The following is a 26574-nucleotide window of genomic DNA, read 5'->3' on the forward strand; positions in this document are numbered from 1 at the left end:
TTTGGAGATTCCTCAGAAACCTGAAGATAACCCTAGCATACAACCCAGCCATCTCACTCCTTGGAATTTACCCAAAGGAAATTCAATTGGGAAACAAAAAGCAGTCTGCACCTTAATGTTTATTGCAGCTCAAATCACAATAGCTAAGACCTGGAACCAACCTAAATGCCCATCAACAGTAGACTGGATAAAGAAGTTATGGGACATGTACTCTATAGAATACTATACAGCAGTCAAAAACAATGAAATCCGGTCATTTACAACAAAATGGAGGAATCTGGAAAACTTCATGATGAGTGAAATACGTCGGTCCCAAAGGGACAAATACCATATGTTCTCCCTGATTGGTGACAACTAACGAAGCACCAAAAAGGAAACCTGTTGAAGTGAAATGGACACTATTAGAAACATCCTGAATGTTGATGAACAACTTAATACTTTATCCATTAATTTTTTTGATCTACTTAATACTATTGGTTGAACTCTTTCATTAATACAGAATTATTCTTAGGTGTTTAAATTTAACTGTAAAGTGATCCCTGTTAAATATAAGAGTGGGGGACAGTGCCATGGCTCAACAGGCTAATCCTCAGTCTGCAGTGCTGGCACACCGGGTTCTAGTCCTGGTCGGGGCGCCAGATTCTGTCCCCGTCACTCCCCTTCCTGTCCAGCTCTCTGCTTTAGCCCGGGAGTGCAGTGGAGGATGGCCCAAGTCCTTGGGCCCTGCACCCTCATGGGAGACCAGGAGAAGCACCTGTCTCCTGGCTAAGGATCAGCGCGGTGCACTGGCCACAGTGGCCATTGAGGGGTGAACCAATGGAAAAAAAGAAGACCTTCCTTTCTCTCTGTTGCTCTCTCTCACTCTCCATTCTGTGTGTCAAAAAAAAAAAAAATACATATGAGTAGAAATTAGGGAGAGAGGAGACGTACAATTTATCTGACTTGCCCCAAATGGTAGAGTTAGAAACATGCCAGGGGATTCCAATTCAATCCCATCAAGGTGGCACGTACCAATGCCATCTCACTAGTCTAAATGATCAATTTCAGTTCACAATTTATCATATTGCTAGGACTAAGAGTAAAAGGGATAATATAAACAAGACTAGTGTGTGCTAATACTAACTGATATAATTAAAAAGGAGAGAACGATCCAACATGGGAAGTGGGATACACAGCAGACTCATAGAATGGCAGATGTCCCAAACAGCACTCTGGCCTCAGAATCTGCCCTTAAGGCATTTGGATCTGGCTGAAGAGCCCATGAGAGTATTTTAGGCATGGAAAGCCAAGACACTCTGGAAAAAAAAAAAAAAAAACTAAATGAAAGATCTCCGCGAGTGAGATCCCAGTGGAAAAAATGGGTCATCAAAGAAGGAGGTACCTTTCTCTGAAGGGAGGAGAGAACTTCCACTTTGACTGTGACCTTGTTTAAATAAGATCAGAGTCGGCGAACTCAAAAGGCTTCCATAGCCTTGGCAACTCATGACAAGAGCCTAGGGAGATTCTGACACCATAGACAAGAGTGTCAATTTGTTAAGTTAACAACAGCAGTAACTGTGTACTTCTCATTTAGGATCTCTGTCCTTAATGTTTGTACAATGTGAATTAATGCTATAACTAGTAATCAAACAGTACTTTTCAACAGTTTGCACCCACACAGAAACAATCTTTACTTAATATATACTCAATTGATCTTCTGTATATAAAGATAATTGAAAATGAATCTTGATGCGAATGGAACGGGAGAGGGAGCGGGAGATGGGAGGGTTGTGGGTGGGAGGGAAGTTATGGGGAGGAAAAAGCCACTGTAATCCATAAGCTATACTTTGGAAATTTATACTAATTAAGTAAAAGTTTAAAAAAAGGAAAAAAATAATCAGTGAAACAGAATTCTATTGATATTTTTAGAAAGTGAGAGAAATTTTTTTGCAGCAAACTGTAACAAGGTTATTTTTTTTTTGACAGGCAGAGTTAGACAGTGAGAGAGAGACAGAGAGAAAGGTCTTCCTTCTGTTGCTTCACTCCCCAAATGGCCGCCACAGCCAGCGCGCTGCCCTGATCCGAAGCCATGAACCAGATACTTACTCTTGTTCTCCCTTGTAGGTGCAGGTCCCAAGCACTTGGGCCATGCTCCACTGCCTTCCCGGGCCACAGCAGAGAGCTGGACTAGAAGAGGAGCAACCAGGAAGGAATCCGGCACCCCAATTGGGACTAGAACCTGGGGTGCCAGCACCACAGGCAGAGGATTAGCCAATTGAGGCACGGCACTGACCTGTAATAAGGTTCTTACACACTTAAATAGTTTTTCTTAAAATATGGCTAAGTAAAACAAATTGTGAAACTTTGTACACATTTATTTTCCTTTTGATGAAAATGTTTCATAAAGATCATTTGAGTCTTTTATGAGGAATGCGAATTCTACACCATATACTAATTTCATGCCTGCAGGTTCTTTGAATATATTCTAAAGAAATCATTATGTTTGTATTTTCTATTCTGCTGGCTCAGACAGTATTTATCAAAATTCTTTTCCTCCTAACAACTTCTTTTAGTGATAAGTTGTACCATGTTCTGTTGTCACCCCTGCCAGCTTATTGGTGTCAATTTATTTTAATCATAAATTCCAACATGGGTTCAAAGTGTCCATGGTGGAAAAATTGTGGAGCCAAACACTCTGCCTCATTCCAGAGATCCCGTCTGGACCCAAGGGAGGCACAGCTGTATGTTCCTGGTGTACAACCCTGCACCTGCACCAGGCTGTGGAGGGTACAGATGAGGATATCCTATGAGACCCTGACAGGATACAGGCAAGGGAGAGAATACAGTGTCTCCTGTCATTCTGCCTGGGAATGGAGAGCTCTGTTCCCACTGAGGTGTCCTGCTTAGACTCCCTCCCTTCTCCAGAAAGACACAAACACCAAAACCAGAGGCTGTGGTAGGTAACTCAGCATCCAGGCATCCCCACAGAAACTCATCCCTCCTCTTCAGCTTGGAGTTCAGAGTCTGGGAACAGCTCTATATGTACCCACAATCCCTGTGGCACAGGATGGAGCTGGGGTGCTCTTTCTCCTACAGAGAGCTGTGGAGGAGGGCTCAGGATGGCTACATTTCAGAGGATGGGCATGAGGACAGAAGGAAGGACAAGGGGTTTGCACAGCTGTGTAGGCTCCATTTGCACTCCCTTTGCAAATCCCATACAGTCCTTCTATTCACATCTACTGAGCTGGGGCTTGGTCACCTTGACCTTCAAGAGACAAGAGAATGACAACCTATCAGTCTCATGAATTGCTTGACAGTCAGACTGATTCTCTGATCCTGAGGCTGTGCAACATATAGGCAAAGTAAATCCCAACAAAAGCACCACATTACCTTGAATCAGCCTGAGACCTCAGACCAGACACCTCCTTTCTCTGACACAGAATTCTGTCGGCAGACAAAAGGGCGTGGGTGACTTGTATGAATCTGAGGCACCAGCATGTTACCTTGCTCTCTTCTGGGTCCACCTGCAATTGTCACAGCACCTCAGTTTCTCCCTGGGGGAGTATTGCATAGCCCCAGTCCATGTGGCTAACTACTGTTCATGAACTTCCTGTCTGTAGCAGAGAGGGGCTTCATGGGATGCACCTGGAGGAATCTTGGTGCCCAGGACCAAGACTCCACACTGTGGAGCAGGTACCTGCTTTCCAGGACAAAGATAGACCCTGTGTGCACGTTGGTCCACATTCACCAGCCCAGCTCCACCCAGGTCCTCCAAGGGGAGGCCCTGCCTGTGCCCCAAACATTTCCAACATTCCTGCTTCAGCTGTGGTGAGCCCTGAGCACTCACCTTGTTTCCAGCAAAGTCAGTCCTGGGGTCCAACTGAGAAAGACCATCCTGGCTCCTGCCCTCCAGAAGCTCATAGTCTGCAAGGAGAGGGAGACCAAAACCTTGAAAATAAAAATAGCAGGAATCAAAGAGCAAGTGCTGTAACGTACTCAGTGAGGGCTCTGCAAGAGTGCTGAGCCATTTCATGGGGGCATCTGAAAGGCCTGCACTTAGGGACAGTTATGCTGGGGCAGACGAGAAGAGGAGCCCACTCTGCACAATGCTGACAGCAGTTTTCCCAGGAGGTGAGGGGAGCTGGGAGCTGCTAGAAGTCTGCCCACAGTACCAGAGTTTTGGTGGCCTGGATTGAGCCATCAATTTCACAGTGAGCATCCCACATAGAAACCTAGTTTGAGTCCTGATTAGTCCGCCTCTGATTCAGCTTCCTGCTTGTGTGCCTAGGAAGGCAGCAGAAGATGGTCCAAGTGCTTGGATCCCTGCCAACCACATGGGAGTCCCAGATGAGGGCCCTGGCTCCTGCCTTCAGCCTGGCCCAGAGCTGGCTGTTGCAGCCCTTTGTGGAGTAAACCAGTGGATACAAGATCTCTAGCTCCCCTTCTCTCTCTGCTGTGCAAACAAACAAATCATTACAAGCATATTTCTGTTCCACACACAAGTTGATGACGGGTACTAATGTCAAGGCTTAAAGAAGAAGACAAGACACTGGAAGGTCCGGGAGGACAATATCTGATTTGATCAAATCTAGCCACTAATGACACAGACAGAGAAATGATGCAAAGGAAGGAAGGTGGATAATGCCAAGCTCACGTAACAGGAATCAGGTCTGCTTTTCAGTTGTCCAGGCTACTTTGAAGTTATCAGACAAAAAGTGGATTGGTGAACCATGTGCACATCCCACGAATGAGTCAAAGACCCTGTATCCCATGTGACCTGACACCCTCTTCTGTATTTAGCTCTAATTTTGCATTAGATATATAGGACACCAGCCATAGGCTCACTCAGTATTGTCCCTTGTATACCTGATGACACCCCTAGAGTAGATCTAGAATGATGTCCCAAGAGGCACAGTAACTGATTCAGGGTACCACCCTGGTCAAAGTCAGGAATTGGAAATAAGGTTCCATGTGTCTGTCACTGTGGTAGCAGCCAGGAAGACCATAGGCCCTGCAGGGAGGGTTCATTGGTGTCATTGTGTAGAGAAACAGAGACAGCATGGGACAGAAGGGTGGGAATACATTCACTCGCAGGGTGATTTGAGGACTTTGGATGAGAGAAGAGGGGTGAGATAAGGAAGCCCCAACCATAACCTCGCCACTTAGTGACAGGCCACAACAGATCCTGTAACCCCGGTAACCAGGCATGAACATTCTAGAGAGATGCCCCTGCGCAGCTCATTTGGTGAGAGACGCTTGACAGAACAAGATGTTCTCTTGCTGTGTTCCCACTTCTAGAGGCCATGGCCCGAGAAACCCGCGTGATGAGGGGTTGTGGCAGCAATTTCGACATTGGTTCTCCCCTCACCCCCATCACCCCCAGCCATGTAGCACATGGCAACCACAGGTAACTCAGGACCACCCAGGACAGTGCTGTTCAGGCCAGGACTTCATGGTGAAAGCACCTGGGCTGCCCCAAACACCTTTATTGGGGAGGGGGAATAGTATGTGAGGGGAGGGCCTATCATGGGCAGGTGGTGATCAGGCTGGGAGGCCTTAACCTGGTGGTCCTGTCACCTTCACACCTCAGGTGATGGCTGGCAGGGTGGAAAGGAATTATCCGGGCACTCACAACTGCCCAGATATGATTTCACATCCTGCATGCCAGCAGGCCCCATCCTCTAGGGGGTTTAATAAATGGAATGGTCCATGTGGTCAGGAGAAGAGGAGGTCCCGAGGGGCAGAAACAGAGGGAAAGGGACCAGGCAGGGCCCTGATGCTTGCTCTGCACCTGCCGGGCACTGTCTTTCCAGAGCTCCAAGCACAACAGAGGTCAGAAGTTGCTGAACAAGGTCCTGTACTCCATCTCCTGCATGGAGAAACAGGAGGCCAACAGAGGCCGCTGTTGGCCCAGGGTGAGTAGGAATGCAGAGGGAGTTCCACATCCTGGCCCCGATGCCACCCCACGTGCCTGCTTCTCAGGGCTTTTAGATGGTTTGGGATGGGGTCAGCATAGTGCCATCAGTGCGATGCAGGACAAGAATCAATGATGGCTTTGGCATTGGTCTGAACTCCAGCTCCTGCACTTCTGGTGGCTCCTGGAGATTGCACTGACTGTGTGTCCCTCCTTTCTCCTAACCTAGGTGAAAAAGCCATCTAAACTGATCAAGTATGATGCCCTTGTTGGGTGGAGGGCCCAGGGGGACACGCTGCAGAAGCTGGTGGACCGGCTGGTGCCTGCCTTCCTGGGCTTTGAGCCCTTGTATGTTCCTGCCTTCCTGAGAAGCTACAGAGCTTTTGCCACCACCGGGCAGGTGCTGAACGCACTGTTAGGAAGGTCAGTCTCCCAAATCTCCAGGCCACCCCTAGCTGTGAGTCTTGGCAAGGTCACCCCACCTTCTTCCCATTATTTTCCCCTCCTTGAAAGGAAGTTCTTGCTTTAGCCCTTTATGATTCTCTGAAATTGAGTTGAACGGTTGAATGCATTTTTTTCACTTATTCCTTTGAGAGAGGGACAGGGAGTAAAAATTCTTCCACCTGCTGTTCCACTACAGAATTTCCCTGAAGAGATGAGCTAGGAGAGACTATATTCAAAAACCAAGAATTCAATACAGACGTCCTACATGGGTGATAGGGACCCCAGGACTGAGTCATAACCTGTCCCCATGGTGCACATTCACAGGGCCCTGGATTAAAATTGGAATGAGGACTCCAACCCAGCAGCTTGGATATGGGAAGGGGGCATTTCACGTGACATAGCACTGTGCCAAATGCCCATGCAATGTTAAGCTGTTTCTGTATTTGCTGAACAGGGTCCAGATTCCATCCAGGTGTTTTTGGGTTGAACCAGACCAAGGATGTGTGATGAGGGCAGGAGGACTGCAGACCTATTCAGCTTCCTTTGGAACAAGCTGGTTGGAGTTTACTCCTGCTAGGGTGGCCATGAAGTCACACGATCAGCAGGACTTTTCTAGGCAGTGCCCTTGATGCACAGCACAGGACAGGCCCCCGTCCCTGCTGGACTTCCCTTCTTGGTGGACCCAGAAACGCTCACTGGACAGGGGCTGCCCACCATGGGGCAGATGTGATACCCTCCTTGCCTCCTCTAGGTTCCCATGGTTCCCTCCTACTGATGAAGGTGTACTCCAGGACGCAGTCAAACAGTGAGTGGGTGTGGTGGAGGTGGAGGGACCCAGTTTTTGATGACATTGGGCTGGAAGCATGGTGTCTGTGGGTTGCATGCAGCTGGTAGGTGCCTTCAGTCTAAACATGCTGTGATGCTCTTACAGAGCTGAGGTCTAGGCAGTGCCCTGTAGGAATTAAGCATTCAGAGAGCTGGGACTGGGCCACAGGCACTGTGGGACATGGAGGGGTAGCGGGAGGAGAAGATAAAGAAAGCCCTGAGGGAATTCAGCACCACCACCTCTCATGCAAACCTGCTTTCACCATCAGTCCATCTTGGGACCCAGAGTTGGAGTGGGGGCATCCTGCTCACAAATATGGCTGCAGCTCCACAGTGAGGCATGATGGGTGCTCAGAGGTTGCAACCTGTGCCCAGGGCTCAGGCCCCTGCAGGACATGAGCAGCACTGGAAGAGCAGACCCATTCACTGTGCTGTCAGCACTAACATTTGAGGATAGTAGCACAGGCCTCAGGAGCCTGGGACAGAGGTTGCCCTCCTTGCTTCCTCCTGCTTCAGTTACTTAGGTAGCACCTACTGAGTGCCAGAGAGTGAATGAAACATGAAGACAACATCTCACTCTGCATTTGTGGAGTTGGCATTCCAGGGAGACACAGACAATATTGTGCATCAGTGAATTTCACTGTAAAGGGAAATGTGACATCATGGTCAAGGGCTCCCTCTCATATGCCATTTGTCAGTCCCCCTTCAGGCACCAGGGCTCTATCCTGGCTGTTTACCAGTGGCATGAGCTGGGTCAGACCTAAGAGTCACTGGAGCCCCGCCTGTATCTTGGGAAAATGGTGCAGCCTGAAGGGCCAGGCCTCTCACTGGACTGCCTACCTGCCTCCCCCAGTGCTATCTCGTCCATCCTGGCCACCTGGCTGGAGCAATACCCGGAAGATTTCGATCATCCCCCGCAGTACACCAGTCTGCACGTGCTGCTGGACTACGCACAGCTCCTCCTGCGTGACTCAGAGCTGGGGCACCGTGTGCAACTCCTCCTGGGACGATTGCAGCACCTGGAGCCCACTGAGGCAGAACTAGAGGGTGAGCAGGACGGGGATGAGTGCATGTGAGTGCACGGGGAGGTGAAGAGTTTGGGTCACACTCAGAAAAGCTTCCAGAACCAGGGGCGGGTCTAGGAGCAACAAGGGATCCTGATGACTAAAATGGAGGCAGGCCCAACTTCCTGAAAGTCATTCAGGAAGCTGAATTTGGGTCAAATGCTTCCCTGAGAGTTGGAGACAATGTTTTGTCTCTGGAAGGCACAGGAAAAGTCAGGCATGCTGCTGATATGTTCTCCTCCTGTGATTCCAGGTCCAGCAGAAGCTCCAATTCCACAACAAGATCTTGTGCCACCTCCATCTCTGTTGCCAGATGGAGCCCCACAGCCAGAACAGGCTCGCATACCAGCTCTGGAAACCTCCAGGGAGCTCACACCAGACCCCACCGTGGCACTAGCTCCAGAGTGCCAGGGAGCTCCAGCAGCTCCCCCTGTAGAGCCAGTGAATGCCGCAGGTTCAGATCCAGACCCCACCGCAGTCTCTGATCTACTGCAACCTTCTGGGCAGGAAACACCTGTTGCCAAGTCCCAAGACCTTGAGCTCTTTGTAGCTCCACAGCTGGCACCTGTCCCTGGGCCAGTGCTCACAGCCCCATCCCTTACTACACAATATGTAGTAATGTTCATCTTTCTCCTTTACCTCCGCATAAGAAATTACTATTCTGTATACTATAAAATTCACTTTTAATAAAATATACTATTTTAACTTTTTAAGGTATTCCATGGCAACCACTTTAACTATTGCTGTGTGTCCATCACACAGTGTCACTCTGGAACCTTTCATCCATCTGTACTCCCCAAGTCATTGCCCCCAACCATCCAGCGCTAATCCCTGGCAATCTCTTCACTCTCTGTCTTCAAGCCTGTACCTACAATGGATATCACATATGCATGCATTAACACAGCAACTGGCTTCTTGTTTCTTGACACTTAGCATGAAATGTGCTTCTTACATCTTATTTTCTTTATCAAGAAATTTTTTTAGTTATTTGAAAGGCAGAGATCAGAGAGAGAGAGATGGATGGAGAGAGAGACGTGGAGGGTGGGAGAGAGAAAGAGGACCTCCATCCTCTCACTACCAAAATGGCCACAATGGCCAGGGCTGGGACAGGCCAAGCCAGGAGCCAGGAGTTATTCCAGGTCTCCCACATGGGACCAGGGGCCCAGACACTTGGGCCATCCTCCACTGCTTTCCTTGGAGTATTAGCATGAAGCTGGATCAGAAATGGAGCAGCCAGGACTCACATCAGAGCCCAAATGGAATGCTGCCGGTTAAGGCAGCAGCTTAACCTGTAGTGTGACAGTGGCCAAATTTCTTTGTTTTAACCAAAATTATTTAAAAATAAAACCCCAGAGATATCCAAGTTTATATGTTAAAAATCAATCATCAGGCTGGCGCCGCGGCTCACTAGGCTAATCCTCCGCCTAGCGGCGCCCGCACACCGGGTTCTAGTCCCAGTCGGGGCACCGGATGCTGTCCCGGTTACCCCTCTTCCAGGCCAGCTCTCTGCTGTGGCCAGGGAGTGCAGTGGAGGATGGCCCAAGTCCTTGGGCCCTGCACCCCATGGGAGACCAGGATAAGCACCTGGCTCCTGCCTTCGGATCAGCGCAGTGCGCCAGCCATGGCGGCCATTGGAGGGTGAACCAACGGCAAAAGGAAGACCTTTCTCTCTGTCTCTCTCTCTCACTGTCCACTCTGCCTGTCCAAAAATAGAAATAAAAAAAGTCAATCATCAACAGTAAATATTTTCATAATCTTACAATAGGAACTATTTTTCTATGACATGAGAGCTAGAAACCTCATACTAGGTAACTGCTTCTACAGCCAAAAAACAACAACAACAAAACCCTCAAAAGCTGGGAGACCATCCTCAAACCAGAAAGTATGACATTCAGGCTCTGACCAGACTCATGTTTCATATCCCAGGGACAATTAGAACTTTCAGGAATCATGAATTCTGTCAAGTTTTAAAATATTTATCTAATAGGCATAGAGATGGGGGGGCAGAGGAGAGAAGAGACAGAGCACTCAGCACTCCCATCTAGTAGTTCTCTCCCCAAATGACCCCTGGGTCTGGTCTGAGCACAGATGAAGTCAAGAGCCAAAAACCACAATTGGATCTCCTTTGTGGGGGACAGGGACTCAACTGTTGGTGTCATCACCACTGCCTCTGAGGCTACAAAATTAGCAGGAAGCAGGAGTCAGGAGATGGAACCAGGAATTGCTCCCCATAGTCCTCTGGGGGTCACTTGAATCTTTAAGCAGCATCTTAACAGCTATGTCAGATCCCTGCCCCTGAATGAACTGTTTTTGAAGACTAAGGATAAATGCACCACATTGAACCAGGAGGCAATCTCCATGGCCTGCGGAGGTTAGACACGCAGCACCTCCCAGACACAGACACACAGAAATGCGATGTGCAGTGCCACAGCCTCCGTCCCCATTGGCCTGGCAGGTTTGTGTGTCTGCTGATGATCAGCAATGCTGAGAACGTAGGAAGCAGAGGCTCTAGCAGGTCCCCTGGCAGATGTGTCACAGGTGCTGCTCTCTGGGAGCAAGAGGGCTTTGGCAGCACCTGCCCAAGTTCTTTACATGTTCGTCTGTCCCCAGAGAAGCAATTCCAGGAATTTATTCCACTGAAATAATGGCATGACTTTCACAGATTCATTTTTCATCACAGGATTGAGTGAAATTCCAAGGAACAGGAAACCTCACTCCCTCCGTGTGGAGGGGATGTATTAATCAATTCTGTTCCACCTGTGCTAGGGCATCCTTGCACCTGCTGAGGTGATTGGGCTGGGTCAACCTGTGCCCACATGGAATGATGGCCAGGACAGTGCCATGGGAAAAACAGTTCCTGGTCAGTCCACAGTGAGGATCTTATTTTAACTACAGGCACATAATGCAAACATGCATACACTTCTACATGAAGGAGAGATAGAGGCAGAGGTAAATGATGAGACAAACCAAAGCTGAGAGATGTGGACAAACCAGTGATAGTGATCTGCTTGGGTGGGTGGCACTTTCAAAAGAAAATTGTATGTCTATCAGATAAACCAAACCTTGTTTTAATTATTTTTATAATATAAACATCAATTAAAATATTTTAGAAATTTTTTTTATTTTTAAATAATTTATTCACAAGATTCTCAAGGTTACAACAAATACATGATATTACAACACAATTCTCATGTTAATGTGATATTAATATAAAGATGATATAGAATGTAGTTGATAATTATAATTCTTTTTTTAACTTTTATTTAATGAATATAAATTTCCAAAGTACAGAATATGGATTACAGTGGCTTCCCCCCCATAACGTCCCTCCAACCCGCAACCCTCCCCTTATCCACTCCCTCTCCCCTTCCATTCACATCAAGATTCATTTTCGATTCTCTTTATATACAGAAGATCAGTTGAGCATACATTAAGTAAAGATTTCAACAGTTTGCTCCCACACAGAAACATAAAGTGAAAAATACTATTTGAGTACTGGTTATAGCATTAAATCTCAATGTACAGCACACTAAGGCCAAAGATCCTACATGAGGAGTAAGTGCACAGTGACTCCTGTTGTTGACTTAACAAATTGACACTCTTGTTTATGGCCTCAGTAATCACCCTAGGCTCTTGTCATGAGCTGCCAAGGCTATGGAAGCCCCCTGAGTTCACCGACTCTGATCATTTTTAGACAAGGCCATGGTCAAAGTGGAAGTTCTCTCCTCCCTTCAGAGAAAGGTACCTCCTTCTTTGATGACCCATTCTTTCCACTGGGATCTCACTCGCGGAGATCTTTCATTTAGGTTTTTTTTTTCCCCCCAGAGTGTCTTGGCTTTCCATGCCTGAAATACTCTCATGGGCATTTCAGCCAGATCCGTGTGCCTTAAGGGCTGATTATGAGGCCAGAGTGCTGTTAGGACATCTGCCATTCTATGGGTCTGCTGTGTATCTCACTTCCCATGTTGGATCATTCTCTCCCTTTTTTATTCTATCAGCTAGTATTTGCAGACACTATTCTTGTTTATGTGATCCCTTTGGTTCTTAGTCCTATCATTATGATCAATTGTGAACATAAATTGATCACTGGGACTAGTGAGATGGCATTGGTACATACCACCTCGATGGGATTGAATTGGAATCCCCTGGTATGTTTCTAACTCTACCGTTTGAGGTAAGTCAGCTTGAGCATGTCCCGAATTGCACATCTCTTCCCTCTCTTATTCCCACTCTTATATTTAACAGTGATCACTTTTCAGTTAAGTTTCAGCACTTAAGAAGAATTGTGTATTGATTACAGTATTCAACCAAAAGTATTAAGTAGAACAAACAAAAAAGATACTAAGAGGGATAACATATTAAGCTGCTCATCAACAGTCAGGGTGAGAGCTATTTTAGTAAATTTTAAAACTAGAAACTATTAAAACTATGAATATCCTTTAAGGGTATTTTTAGTTTTATTAAAAATGGAATCATCCTATATTCCTAATTACTTTTGTGTTTAATAGAAATATTTGTCTGTACACCCTGGAAAACAAAAAAAAAAAAAAGGAAGACCTAAATGGAGGATCTCTGCAAGTGAGATCCCGGTGGAAAGAATGGGGCCATCAAAAAAGGAGGTACCTTTCTCTGAAGGGAGGAGAGAACTTCCACATTGACTATGACCCTGTTGGAATAAGATCGAAGTCAGCGAACTCAAAAGGCTTCCATAGCCTTGGCAACTCATGACTAGAGCCTAGGGAGATTACTGACGCCATAAACAAGAGTGTCAAATTGTTAAGTCAACAACAGGAGTCACTGTGTATTTACTTCTCATGTGGGATCTGTCCTTAGTGTGTTGTCCAATGTGAAGTAATGCTATAACTAGTACTGAAACAGTATTTTACACTTTGTGTTTCTGTGTGGGAGCAAACTGATGAAATCGTTACTTAATATATACTGAATTGATCTTCTGTATATAAAGAGAATTGAAAATAAATCTTGATGTGAATGGAATGGGAGAGGGAGTAGGAGATGGGAGGGGTGTGAGTGGGAGGGAAATTATAGAGGGGGAAGCCATTGTAATCCATTAACTGTACTTTGAAAATTTATATTTACTAAATAAAAATTAAAAAAAACACAGAAAAAAAGAAATATTTGTCTGTAATATTGCTTTTGAAAATATGATTATAAAGACTACATAGTATTTCTTAGTATAGCTTGCACACAAATTACACAAATTGCAAATACAAATGAGAAATTTATTGGCAATGAAGAATTTTAATTTTAAACTAAACCTTATTTTATTAAAAATTTCTCTTTTATTTTAAGATTTATTATTCATTTGAAAGTCAGAGTTATATAGAGAGAAGGAGAGACAGAGGAAGAGATTTTCTATCCACTGGTTCACTTCCCAAATAGCTGCAATGGTTAGGGCTGGGCCAGGCTGAACCCAGGAGCCTGAAACTCCATCCAGGTTTCCCATTTTGGTGGCAGAGGTGCAAGCCCTTTTGCCATGTTTTGCTGCATTCCCAGGCACAGTAGTAGAGAACTGGATCGGGGTGGAGCAGCCAGGACTCAAACTGGCATGCAGATGAACAGCCAGTGTTGCAGGTGGTGGTTTAACCTGCTGCACCACAACACTGGCCCTTAAAAATTCCTTTCAAAAGCTAAAATTCTTATGTGACTTAAGTTCTTTCCAGTCTTTGTTCCAGTCACTTATTACAGTTTCTCAACATTTACTTCTCAGGGTTTTCTAACTTACTGGATTTGTGCATTTGATTTCAATTATCCCTTTAGATAACATTTTAGATTTGGAGTTTGAAAATGTCAAGACAGAAACTGGAGTATAAAATGCCTTGCATATATTAAATTATAGCTTTCAATATTTCAAGGACTTCAGTTAATATGTTCAGTTAAATGTGATTCTTTTTGCCTACCTAAATTTCTTATTATGACTTTGTAATGTGTTTTGAAATAGAGTTGTTTATTACACATTGATAAGCATATAGTGCTGGGATTCCTAGATGTTATCTTTAAGACTCTTTAAAGTGTAATTGATGTAATAATGTAGTGAATTTAAAGTGTACAATTCACAAGTTTCCATAGATGTATACACTCATAAAACTATCAAGACAATTAAGGTAGTGTACATCTATACATTACTCCTAAAATATTTTTCTAGCTTCTTTGTAATCCATTGTTAGCTTGATGTAGACATTACTTCCGTTTGTCCCTCCAGATCCACTCTTTGCTCAGGGATAGGTAGTCTATACAAAACCAGAAGAACTTGACCTTCCTGCCGTTCATTGGCAGGATCCCATTACAAGGCATAGGCCTAAACGTAGATGTTAAAATAATCACAATAGGAAATTAACAGGTCTACCATGGAAGAGACAGACTATATGCTGAAAGCTTTCAGGACCTGGCAAAAGACTGGGCATCATGTATGGGAGCTGATGCTCTCAGAATGTCAAAGAGGCAAAATGCGTCTTGACTGAATTCATGGCTATGAGTGTTTTCACTAAGAATTTGGTATTTAAAATCTTGACTTGATCTTCTGGTAATGATGTAGGCAGGCATACAGGTTAAAATTGATTAGGTTTGTGAGCTGGAAGACCACACCTTCTCCATGCCCCTCTGTGACCTCATGCCCCTAGCTGGCCACACCTGAGCACCCACTGGCTAATCAGGTTAATTAACCACTCCCCTTTGGAAGTGAATTAAAAACCTGGGACACTGTATCCCTGCCCCATCCTTGCTTTGGCCTTTTGCCAGTACGGGCCTGTGCGGCCCCATGCCTCCAGGGCGTGTGGCCTTTGGGCCACCTCACCCCATGCTTCCTGGCCTATATTCTCCTCCATGTGACTGGTTCCTGGTACCCGGTACGTACCCAGATTTATCTCTCTCCTATTAACAGGGCCCTCACTCTCCTACCTCTCTCCTATAGACAGGGCCCTCACTCTCCTATGCAGTTTTCTCACTAAATAAAAGCTTAAAAATGTACCATTCTGTCTCATTCATTTATGCTGGTATTCAGAATTCTCTGAATATTAGGCAAGAACCCACAAGGGCTTATTAATATTGGGAATCTATTAATAAGCACATGGTGATATAATATGGCTCTCCAAACTCTGGTTTCATATGGCACCCCAGTTAGGACTTCTGAGGAACTTTAAGGAGGCTATATTCTGATGTTATATTTTAGGGGGCCAATCTTGATATCAGTAACAGTGTTGGTATTCTGGTCCTCATAATGACCTTTAGTTAAGGAAGTCAAAATGCTGGAGTTTCCTTACCATACTATGAGGAATGGAGGAAGGAGTCAGAATGCAAAACCTACAGGCATGTTGAGCAGGATATATGAAATGCAGTCTGTTCTGCCATCCCTAATCATGTCTACTGGGAGGAACTAAAGCTCGCTCACTTCATCAAAGCTTTCAGAATGCATCAGCAAGGGAGACAAAAACATGCTTGGTGATTCCTACTGTTGCTCATTTTACTTGCCCCTTTGAGTACTAGAAAAGTTAGCTGAGTCATTAAGACTGGTACAGTACATTTTTACAAAGGTATTCAGGCTGTGTTTGGCAACTGGAGCTCTAATTCTACAAGCAGTATCTTCACTAGACTATTCCATCAATTACAGTATCTCCAGAGAACAGGGTTTGTGCAATCTGTTGGGGCAGGAGCACAAACATGAGCATGAAATCTTCTCCATGATGATGGCTGTTGAGGACATAGAAGTAACACAGGAAAACCACCAGTGACCCATTTAGCATGAGGTCACAGCAACCAACTCTTCCTGGAGCAATTTTATCTAGCCCAGTTGCAGACTGTATGATCTTTGCACTCCCACTATAGGCCTGGGTAAAGAGATGTATCCTGGGTAAAGAGAAGTATAATAGGATAATAAATCCTATTACTTCAGTTTCTTATGTCCTTCTCTTTAATTTATGCCAATACATTGCAAATGAAGTGGGCTAATTCTCTAAAGGAAAAAAAAAAGAGCTTACTACATGTAATGATATTTTTGTACTCAAAGAAATCACTAAAAAAGAAAATACCATACACACTCACTCGCACATGTCAATCTTTTCCCCATCTCCCATCAGAGCAAGATAATTCATTTATTTTTGTAATAGTAATTGGCTCATTTTGAGAGCCACTTTAACAGGCTCCTACAAGCACATTAAGGGCCATTACTATCTTGTTTCCAGTTTTCATAAAGCTAAAGATGCTACTTTGCAGGCAGGTTTAGATTCAAGAGACATGTTTATTGAGGAACTGACCCATTTATGCTAATATTTCCTTCAAAAGAGATAAATGTTGAGGCAGACATAGCTCTTTGTTCAGAGAAATTGGTTTTCTTTCAAGGCTCCTTGTGTTGGGTGAGGAGCAATGATGGCTGGGTATCAGGCAATGGAATGTGGGTGGAAGTGATACATGTCCTTTGGCTATGATTCCAGATGTGATGCCTGCTCCACATTCTCATCTTCCTCTTGACTGAATTCTGGGAGAACAGAAAAAGTTTTTGTCTCTGAATTGCAATATGGAAGAAAACTGCCTGTTAATCATAAAATAAATGTTGGGACTGTGGTATGAAAAAGCAATAAACTTCTATTCTGTTAGACCACTATAATTTGGGATATTTTGTTTTTAGCAGCCATACTTAATGTCATTAATTCAGATGTTGGTGTGTGATGTGGAATATCACTAGTGCAAATAACTTATATTAAATAAGTTATATCCCAACATTAAGTCTGAAGACCCTTAGTTTTCTCCCATTTTCTATTGTCTAATAACATGGTAACAAAGTGATTTTATCTGGGAGCACAATGACTGAGAGTAAAGATGGCAATACATTTTCTAGCCTTCAGTGTATGTCACTAGGGTAGCCATGTACTGAAAATCTAGCCAAGTAGGTAATTCTAGAGAATAGGATGTAGGGAAAAGAATCATGTGGTAGCTAATGAGATCCTGTCTCAAAATGTTGTAATAGTTCCTTTTCTTCTTGGTTCATTCTCAATTCTGCTCTCTTAAATGCAGCTGTGTTGCTTGTCCTGACTCATGAGGATCAATGCTTTCACGATTGGATGCCTTTGTGGTGAAATAGTAGGGTAGAAGGAAACTGAAGTATAAAGATTTTGTGGATTACCTACATTTAGATCTACATATTGAGAGAAATAAGCTTTTTGTAAATTGCTTTTATTTTAGGGCCTCTGTTATATGCAGTGATGTGAAATATTAATTGAAATATAAGATTTTGAAGGATAAGCCTTTGCTCAAAAATGCTGAAAGGACCTTATTACAAGAACAACCTATAGTTGATTAACGTTTATTGCTAAAACAAAAGATCAAGAAGTTATCAACTACCTTATCTCCCTAAGAAGGGCTTCCTAAGGAACAGAGAGTTATTGTATGAAAGATGGGGGTGTGTGAAGTATATGCATATATGTTTCTGTATTGATTACTGTATTAGTTTTTCTGGGGCTACCATAAAATATAGCCACAAACTGGCTGGCTAAAACAATAGAAATGTATTGCCTCACGGTTTTGTAGGCTGGAAGTCCAAAGACCAACAGGTTCACACTGTCAGTTCCTCCTGAGGTCTGTGAAGGAGAGTCTATACCATGCCTCTCTCCTAACTTGCAGTAATTTGCCCAGCAATCCTTGGTGTTTCTTGTTTTATCAGGATATCATCCCTATCTCTGCCTTCATGTTCACATGAAGGACTCCTTGTTGTGTTGTTGTGCCCAAGTTGCCCCTTTTATGAAGGCACTACTAATATTGGATTATGGGCCCATTCTACGCAGCATGATCTCATCTTAACCTCACTAATTACATCTGCACTTGCATCAACCCTGGTTCCATACAGGGTCACATCCTATGAATATTTCAGCTGACACAATATAACCCATAATGAGCACGGACATCAAAATATTGATAGACTAAAAGTAATTCCTACTAAGTTTTTTCTGACATTGTTAACTGCAAAATGAGAGAAAGGACATTAGATATTTGAGGGGGTAAGGTTAATTGTGGGCTGATTTTATACTCCTCTTCTCTGGGGAGAGTGCTGGGAGAACACAGTGGAGTAAAGAGAATTGGGACCCATCCTCCAGGTAGTTTCAGAATCAGAGGCTCCCAGTGCTAATGGAACTGAGACCTGGAATTAGCACCCCCAGAGAGACACAGGCAAAGTATTGCAACTAAATTGAAGAAGGAACCATGAATTCCAAATGAAAAGACTGTCACCAAACAAACACAAAAATTGGCATAGGCATGCTTTATTCAAAGAGTGACAGTGGAGCAAGATCCAAGGTCTTTATAATCATAATGGTTTAAGAAGGAAGGACAGATTAAATTAAGTATTAAAGGAAATAATTGAGTGGTTAGTAATGGAGTGGGCCAGTGGGAGTTTCAGCAAGAAGAAATTACAGGAGCTTATTCCATGAAGACTGAAGGACAGAGGCAAAGCTACTGTGCTGATTGCACCCTCAGCAGATGGAAACAAGGACAGGAGATCTCATACCAGAAGCCTGAGTCCAGAGACGAAGCATGGAAGCAGACCCTTGTGGGTCTCATATTTATGCCACCCCCATAGGTAGCTCTGGAATCAGGTCAGTGGGTTTATTGCATCTCTACTTCCAAAGTTGATTTAAACAGAGGTGAAATATCATCTGAGGTTTCATATGTCCACAATCCAGCTTTCATGTATGGTTCCTGTTGCTCTGCTCTACCAGGTGCTAGCAGATTCTCCTCAACATTCATGCCCTGAGTCATTAAGTCTTAGGCAGTGCTATACGTGGGCTCTTCAAACTTTTGTTGCACAATTATTTCTTTTATTACTTATTTTTTAAAAACAACATTTATGTATTTGAATTTCAGAGTTACAGAGAGAGAATGAGAGACAGACACAGGGATCTTCCATCTATAGGTTCACTCATCAAATGGCCACAAATGGCTGGTGCAGGACTACATTAAAGCCAGGAGCCAGAAGCCTCAGTCTGGTCTCCCCTACATGTGTTCAGGGGCCCAAACAGTTGGGCCATTCACTGCTGCTTTTCCCAGGCCATTAGCAGCGAACTGGATTGGAAGTGGAGCAGCAAGGACTCAAACCAGCACTCATATGGGATGCTGGAGTTGTAAGTGGCAGCTTTACCCACTACACCACAATGCCAGCCAGTGCAATGATTTCTTAAGATGTTTAAAATGCTGATAGGAAGGTCTGAAATGAAACCAGATGGCTTTGTAAGACAGTCACCAGGAGAATTTGATGCTCAGTCAGTTCTGGGAACCCTAACTGCCTTGAACCAATCAGAGCCATTTGGGACTCAGCTAACATTTTGCACAATGCAAAGGCCTATGAGCACCCATTGCAAGCCTGGGTACAGAAATGGCCAAATAAGAATGGCTGCTATGAATTCTTAAATATTATATTAATAAAGATTGTTCAAAGGAATAGTGAGAGAACAGTAAAATTTATGGAAAATTTGCCTCTTCTGCTTATTCCAGCTCTACATTCTTCTTTTGGATTTAAATAGAAGTGAATGAAACCCACAAAAGCAAAGTCTCTTGTTCTATACAAGTCTATTAGTTTTGGGGGAAGGAAAGAAAGAGGAAAGAAAATAGGGATACAAAAATTATCTTAAGGGGCTTGCATTATGGCATAGTAAGTTAAGCCTCTGCCTGTGGCATCAGCATCCCATACAGGTGTCAGTTCAAGTCCCAGCTACTCTTCTTGCAATCCAACTCTCTGCTAATGGCATGGGAAAGCAGTGGAAAATGGCCCAAATGCTTGGGCCTCTGTACCATGAGTGAGACCTGGAAAAACACCTGGCTCCTGGCTTCAGATCAGCCTAACTCCAGCCATCATGGCTATTTGGGGAGTGAACCAGCAGATGGAAGACCTCCCTTTCTGTCTCTCCTCTCTCCTTAACTCTGCCTGTCAAATAAATAAATAAATATTTAAAAAATAATCTTAAAGAGAACAAACTCAGGACCACAGTACTTGATTTCAAGACATGCTATAAAACTAGCAATCAAGGCAGTATGGTATTAGTGTAAAGCTAACAGAAGTTCAGACATAGACCCATTTATATACCAGTTCCTTCTTTCTTTACCAAAAAAATATTTATTTTTATTTATTTGAAAGGGAGAGAGAAAAATCTTCCATTAGCTGGTTTATCCCCTAAATGGCTGCACAGCCAGGGCTATGCCTGGCCAAAGTCAGAAGCCAGGAACTCCATCTAGGTTTCTCACATGGTTGACAAGAACTCAAATATTTGAGTTCATCATCTACTACCTCTGTAGGTAATCGGGTTTGAAGAAGAACAGGTCAGACTTGAACTGGCACTCTGCTATGCGATGTGGGTGTTCCCAAGCAGTTGGCTTACCCAGCTGCACCACAACACCCACCCACCAATTGTTTCTTGACAAAGACACAAGACCGTTCAGTGGTGGGATGAGGAATCATCCTTTAGAAACTCTTTTAAAAGTTTCTAACTTTTCCTGCATAAACATGATGGTTTTGAGACTCACCCATTTTGTTGTAGTTATCGAGAACTTACCATGTCATCACTTAAAGGTTTTCTATAATACAAATGTTCTGCACGGATATGCTCACCCATTCTCCTGTTGATGATGTTTGACTTCTTTCCACTTGGGGCTGTTATGAATAAGTCAGTTAGGAACAGTGTAGTAAAAGTCTCTTTGTGGACATATGTTCTATTTCTCTTGAGTAAATACAGGGAAGTGGAATTGTTGGATTAAGGGCAGGTATATATTTACTTTTATAAGAAACTGCCAAAGCGTATGAACCATTTTAAACTCTCAAAGACAATATGAGAATTCTTCCTCCTGCCCTTTTGCTGTTATTGTCATAAAGTTTTATTTCCACAGGTTTTCAATCCCCTTAGATATTGGCGTAAATGTTATTTTTAAGTCAATGTCAAATCATAGTGCATCTGTTTGTGTCACAGTGGTTTATTTATTTCAAATAGTCTTCCTTTTATTATGAATTTTAGTTTTGGGGATGGCATTATGGCATAGCTGGTTAAGAGGACACCTGTGATGCCATCATCCTATCTGGGTGCTGGTTGCTCCACTTCCAAGCCAGCTCCCTGCTAATGTGCATAGGAAAGAAGCAAAGGATGACCCAAGAGCTTGGGCTATTGCCACCCTGATTTCATCCTGGCTCAGCCCTGGGTTTTGCAGCCATCTGAAGAGTGAACTAGGAGATGGAAGATCTCTTTCCCTCCCCCTCCCTCTACCTCTCCCTCTCCCTCTTCTCTATTAACTCCGTCTTTTAAACAAACAAATAAATCTTCACAAAAAAATTCTAGTTTTATATTTGGTGCAAAATGAGTGAGGACTCAGATTTTGCCCCCTTAAAATATTAACATAAAGTAAAACTTCTCTCTCTTGTTTGAAGAATTTATTGCCTATCAATTTTAATAGCAAAATAACTCAACAAATAATATATAATAATGTTTTACCAATGTAAATCATCAATTGTAAGAACATTATTTTATGTGCCATTAAAAAAGATTTGCCCAATTCTATTACCCAAAACTTTTCTGTTAAAAAATGAAAAAACTTGTTTTAGAACAATTTTAATTTACAAAATTCAGTGCTTTTTAGTCATTAAAATTGTTAGTGTAACTCAGTGACAGAATTTGTGGTGACTTCAGACGCATTTTAAAGGCAATCTCAAGCCTTCTTGGCACCAGTGCCAGCTCTTCTGAATCATGGTCAGGATGTCCACATTTAGATTTCTCTACACTCTGTGCTGTTAGAGAGCCTTGGGGACACATCTATTCTTAAAAAACATGCCCACTCTACTTGCTGAGACCTTATTCTCAGGTTATTCTTCTCTGTAAGTTTATTGGAAATCATTTTTAAGGCTTTTCCTTTGAAAGGCAAATGCCTGTCCCTTTTTGTGAAGGGTAGCAGAGCCAATGCTGCATTCTCACTTCAGTTGGGGACAATAATGTCCTTCTAGATAGTCCAGAAGCAACACAGCCCTGACAGCATCACCATTTTATCCAAGGAGAACCCTGTTGGACTGCTCATCTTGAAAATTTTTGGAGAACATATTCTTGTTTCTATTAAGCCACTAAGTTTAGAGTAATTTGGTACAATGGCAGTAAGAATACACCACTCATGGTGTGAATTAACTTAGTAGATACTTTCTTCCAGGTCAGTGCATACCTCCCATAAGAAGGACTTGCCCAGAAAAGAAAGCATTCGAATGAAAAGACATCTAACAGAATGGGAGATAATATTTGCAAGGTACTTATCTAACAAAGGATTAATATCCAGAACATATCAGCAACTCAAAGAACTCATCAACAATTCCAGTTAAGAAATGGGCAAATGAACCAAACAGTTCTCAAAAGAAGAAATACAAATGGCTACCGAATATAGGAACAAAACGTTCAATATCACTATCCATCAGACAAATGCAAATCAAAAACCACTATGATTTATCTCCCCACACCCATCAGAATGGATATCATTAAAAAATACAGAGAATAAAACATGCTGATGAGGATGTAGAGCAAAGGGTACTCTTATACACTGTTGGTGGGAAAGCAAATTAGTGCAGCCACTGTATGGAGATTTCTTAAAAAGCTAGAAATAGACTAGCCATATGATCCAGTAATCCTAGCACTGGGCATATACCCAACAGACATGAACTTATTGAATCAAAGAAATACTTACTCCATTATGTTTATAGCAGCACTATTCACAAAAGCTGAAATACGGAATCAACCAAACACCCATCATCAGATAAATGGATAAAGATGATGTGGTATGTATATCCACAATGGAATACTACTCAGATACTCATCTATAAAAAAAAAGAATGAAATCTTATCATTTGTGGTAAAATGGATGACATCATGTTGAGTGAAATAAGCCAGACACAGAAAGACAAATACCACATGTTCTCCTTCATATGTGGGAGCTGAAATTGAAAACAACAACTCAGTCTAAACACAGAATGTTGATTACTAGAAAATGAGAGGATTACCTTTTTTTGGATTAAAAAACAAAGGAAACTGTGTATGGTTCATTAATTATGACAAAGATATTAATATTAGATATTAATAGGGAAAATGGGATGAGAGGAAATGGGAATGGTTTGCATTATTACCTCATTTCTTGTTTTGGTAAATTTAAACCTATTCTGAAATCGAATATTTAAAAAAGAGAAAGGCAATAGAAAAAAAAAAAAAAAGAAGGACCTAGGGGAAAAAGAAAAAAAAAAAAAGGAAGGCAGTGATAAATGCCTGACTACAAACTTCATTTCTTTTATATTCTTTTCCTTATCTGGAAATAACCAAACAGCTACCAGATTAAATAAAATAAGGGACACCGAAGCCAGCCTCAATTTCCTGCATATGCCATACTATCACTATTCAATAAATATATTTTTATCAAAACCTTGTAATGAAGATTTTTATCATTCACCTTATGGAAAATGTACACCATGTAATCCAACTGGCAAAGCCAGTCCTATTGTCAAACTAATCAGCCAAATTATGTTTACTTTCTGGTGGAAAAAGACCCAATTTGCCAGTTCAAAGAAATGTGTTAATATGCATTTTCTAATTCTAATTTATAAATGAATTAATGGATGAAAGGATGAATGGATAAAACACAGAGAGACACATACACCCTTAGTAAAGGATGCTCTTGATGAAATAAAACATTACTGTCCTCCATATTTTGAAATTAAGCTTGTTTTGCTTTTTTTCCCCAGAACATTCTCTCAGGAACCATGCATTTTGAAAATGTCCTTTTGGTTATGATCCAGATGTTTTATGCATAAGTTTACAATTCAGGCTGGGTGAGAGAGAAATATGTCTTCCAAAGTGTGGGTAGAAATATCAATGTCAAGGAGGTAATATTTTTCAAGCAGGCCAATCTAGGAAAGAGTGCTTGTGGCACTTGAGAATCTGGAAAATGAATTCCTTAAACTGATCATAGGGTAGCACCTCCTGGATATCCCCAGGGATACAATGCCCTAGAAGACAAAGCCAGAACTGGTAGGTAAAGTGTAACAAAACAACCAAAACTTCAAGGAATCTCCTTGACTTAATGAGTTTCTAGGTTCTTTAAAAAATTGAAAGGTAGAGAGGCAAACCTTGATATAGAGATTAGAGATAGAGATAGAGATAGATAGAGATGATAGAGATAGAGAGAGAGAAAGAGAGAGAGAGAGTAGAGAGATCAATCTTCCATCTTCTAGTTCAATCCCCAAGAGCCTACAACATCTAGGGCTGGATCAGGCCAAAACCAGAAACCTGAAACTCAATCCAGATCTCCCATGTAGGTGTCAGTGATCCAAACACTTGTACCATCCCCTACTACCTCTTAGGGTGTGCATCAGTAGGAAGCTGGAATTGGAAGTGGAACTGCATCTTGAACTTAGGAACTTTAATATAAAATGAGGATGTGCTAAGTGATGTTCCCAGCACTGTGTCAGACACTCACCTCAATGAGTTTCTTGCCATTGGACATTTTCCCACTGAAGCTGGGTAGTCAGTTGTTAAGGATGTCACAGAAGGAGGTTGTGTTTCCTTGAACATGAATCTGACTGCAGAATACTTAGATGGTCCCTTCCAATTCAACTGTCTATGATGTTCTAGGAAGGGTTGCTCAAACTCTGCAGTACATTAAGAGCTCAATATTATTTTTGAATAGTGAAAAAGAGAAATCCATTATCTGTTAACAGTGAGTGGTCATTTTTTCTTTATGGATCATTATATGATTTTTATATGTCAGTTAGGTCTTCTGAAGGTACCTACTGCTTGCCACCAGTTAGCCAATATGAGATATAATTTGCTTAATAGTAGGCAAAATGATTTTTTCTTCTCTCTTTAGAAGCAGTTCTTCAATTGAATTAGAAAGAATATATGAGTTTTTATAATTGGTGTCAATAAGGGGCTACTTATTTCTGTGTTAAGGATACATGGGCAGAAAGACAGGAATTGGTACACAGTAGACAAGGCTAGCAGAGAGAAAGGTGGCATATTAATGCCATTTCCCTACCTTGACAATGAAGGCATGTATTAGAAGTGCATTATTTGTTTCTTATATAATCAAAAAAGGAGTACAATTTTGTCAGGATTTCCATCAGCAATTTTATGGATGTCATTAGTAAGTCAGTCTGAATTGGAAGCGAGTAGGGGTGTAGCTTGGTGCTGGGAGCTGGGAGGTTTGTGCAAGGAGCCACCTTTTATCTTATCAATACTGAAGGCTGCATAGCTACTCTGGATACTATCTTCAACACTAACAACACTAACAATAAGGGCATGATTCCATCCCAGGGTGGGGATGATTTTATACAATGGTATCTAGGGAAATATTTACTTCCTGCCTTGTGGCAAGGGACTGGCCTTTTTATATTGTTCTGAAGTTAACTTGGTGGGGGGTGCCTTCCATGAGAAGTCACAGAACTCACTGCAGATGGTGGGTCACACCTTCTCCTTAGTTGTCTGTGTTAGCTTTGCTTCTGTATATTTAGGTCCGAACTTCTACTGATTGTTTCCATTCTAAGCCAACCTATGCAGCACCACAATGTATTCAACAATCTCTAAAGACATCTATCCTGTAGGTGGAATCAGTAACAGCAGTCAGGTTTCCTAGTGTTCTAGAGGCCAGAGTAGGGGGGTTGTGTCAGTTGGAGATCTGTTTGGATCCATGGGTCAAAGACTTAATGAACTAGATTATAAAAATTTCATTGGCCCTATCAAGCCAAATATCACAGAACTGTCCCTCTGGCAAGCTAATGAATATATCACATTCCACTTCCCATCTGTTTTCTGTAGGTTTTAAGTGCCGGTCTGTATCAGAAATACAAATCACAAATTTTTCCTTTCTTTACATTAGTTGCTTGAATGGACAATGGTTTGATTCAGAAAAGATTAGTTAAGAGAAAGAGAAGTTAGTAATATTTATGACAAAAGCACTGCCTGAATTAAGTAAAATACATACATAGGCTACATTGACTAAAATAGTTTCCCTCAAATCCAACAAGATCTTCTGAAATTAAAGCCTCATTCTTCATGGAAAATTAAAATTAATATGAAGTAAGGAAGAAGTATGATAGGCATGTGTATGACAGAAAAAATGTTATGAGAGACATGAATCCCAGTCCACTGCACTTTCTATAATAAAGAGAAACTCTATGAGGTCATGCACAAGGCAGCCACTATGGAAAACATTAGAAACAGAGCTTCTATGTGATCCAGAAATTCCAGTACTGGGTATATACTCAAAAGACACAAACTCATTGAATCAAAGTTTTACCTACTCTACCATGTTTATTACAGTGCTGTTCACAATAGCCAAGATATG

The 26574-nt window shown here is 42.5% G+C and overlaps 2 protein-coding genes and 2 long non-coding RNA genes across 6 annotated transcripts in view; 2 read left to right on the forward strand and 2 right to left on the reverse strand.

Annotated features, from left to right (window-relative positions):
* The window catches only part of LOC149122612 (uncharacterized), a 28120-nt gene extending 25325 nt beyond the window's left edge, over positions 1-2795 (forward strand). For all 3 annotated transcript variants that reach the window (XR_016219721.1, XR_016219720.1, XR_016219722.1), the window contains one exon: positions 2104-2795. This is a non-coding gene — a long non-coding RNA (uncharacterized LOC149122612). The remainder of the gene's footprint in view (positions 1-2103) is intronic.
* CHRM3 (cholinergic receptor muscarinic 3) overlaps positions 1-26574 on the reverse strand; it is a 613968-nt gene that overhangs the window by 64777 nt on the left and 522617 nt on the right. The window lies entirely within an intron of this gene.
* On the reverse strand, positions 150-22891 carry LOC149122613 (uncharacterized). Its single transcript, XR_016219719.1, has 4 exons — positions 20775-22891; positions 3827-3903; positions 3370-3423; positions 150-378 (listed from the first exon to the last, which is right to left on the reverse strand). It is a non-coding gene; the product is annotated as an uncharacterized LOC149122613 (long non-coding RNA).
* On the forward strand, positions 3910-8961 carry LOC103350918 (ral guanine nucleotide dissociation stimulator). The gene is made up of 6 exons (XM_051820372.3): positions 3910-5386; positions 5793-5894; positions 6123-6316; positions 7089-7142; positions 8016-8209; positions 8480-8961. Exons 1-6 carry the CDS (start codon positions 5249-5251, stop codon positions 8911-8913), a joined length of 1116 nt encoding a protein of 371 aa, XP_051676332.3. The 5' UTR covers positions 3910-5248; the 3' UTR covers positions 8914-8961.

Source organism: Oryctolagus cuniculus, chromosome 13 (assembly GCF_051225735.1).
Source record: "Oryctolagus cuniculus isolate XC-2025 breed Fujian yellow rabbit chromosome 13, ASM5122573v1, whole genome shotgun sequence".
Classification (NCBI taxonomy): domain Eukaryota; kingdom Metazoa; phylum Chordata; class Mammalia; order Lagomorpha; family Leporidae; genus Oryctolagus; species Oryctolagus cuniculus.

Coding starts and splice junctions, on each gene's coding strand:
- LOC103350918 (XM_051820372.3), top strand. CDS start 5,249: ATGTTCTCTTGCTGTGTTCCCACTTCTAGAGGCCATGGCCCGAGAAAC. Junction 5,895..6,122: donor GAGGCCGCTGTTGGCCCAGG/GTGAGTAGGAAT, acceptor CTCCTAACCTAG/GTGAAAAAGCCATCTAAACT. Junction 6,317..7,088: donor CTGAACGCACTGTTAGGAAG/GTCAGTCTCCCA, acceptor TGCCTCCTCTAG/GTTCCCATGGTTCCCTCCTA.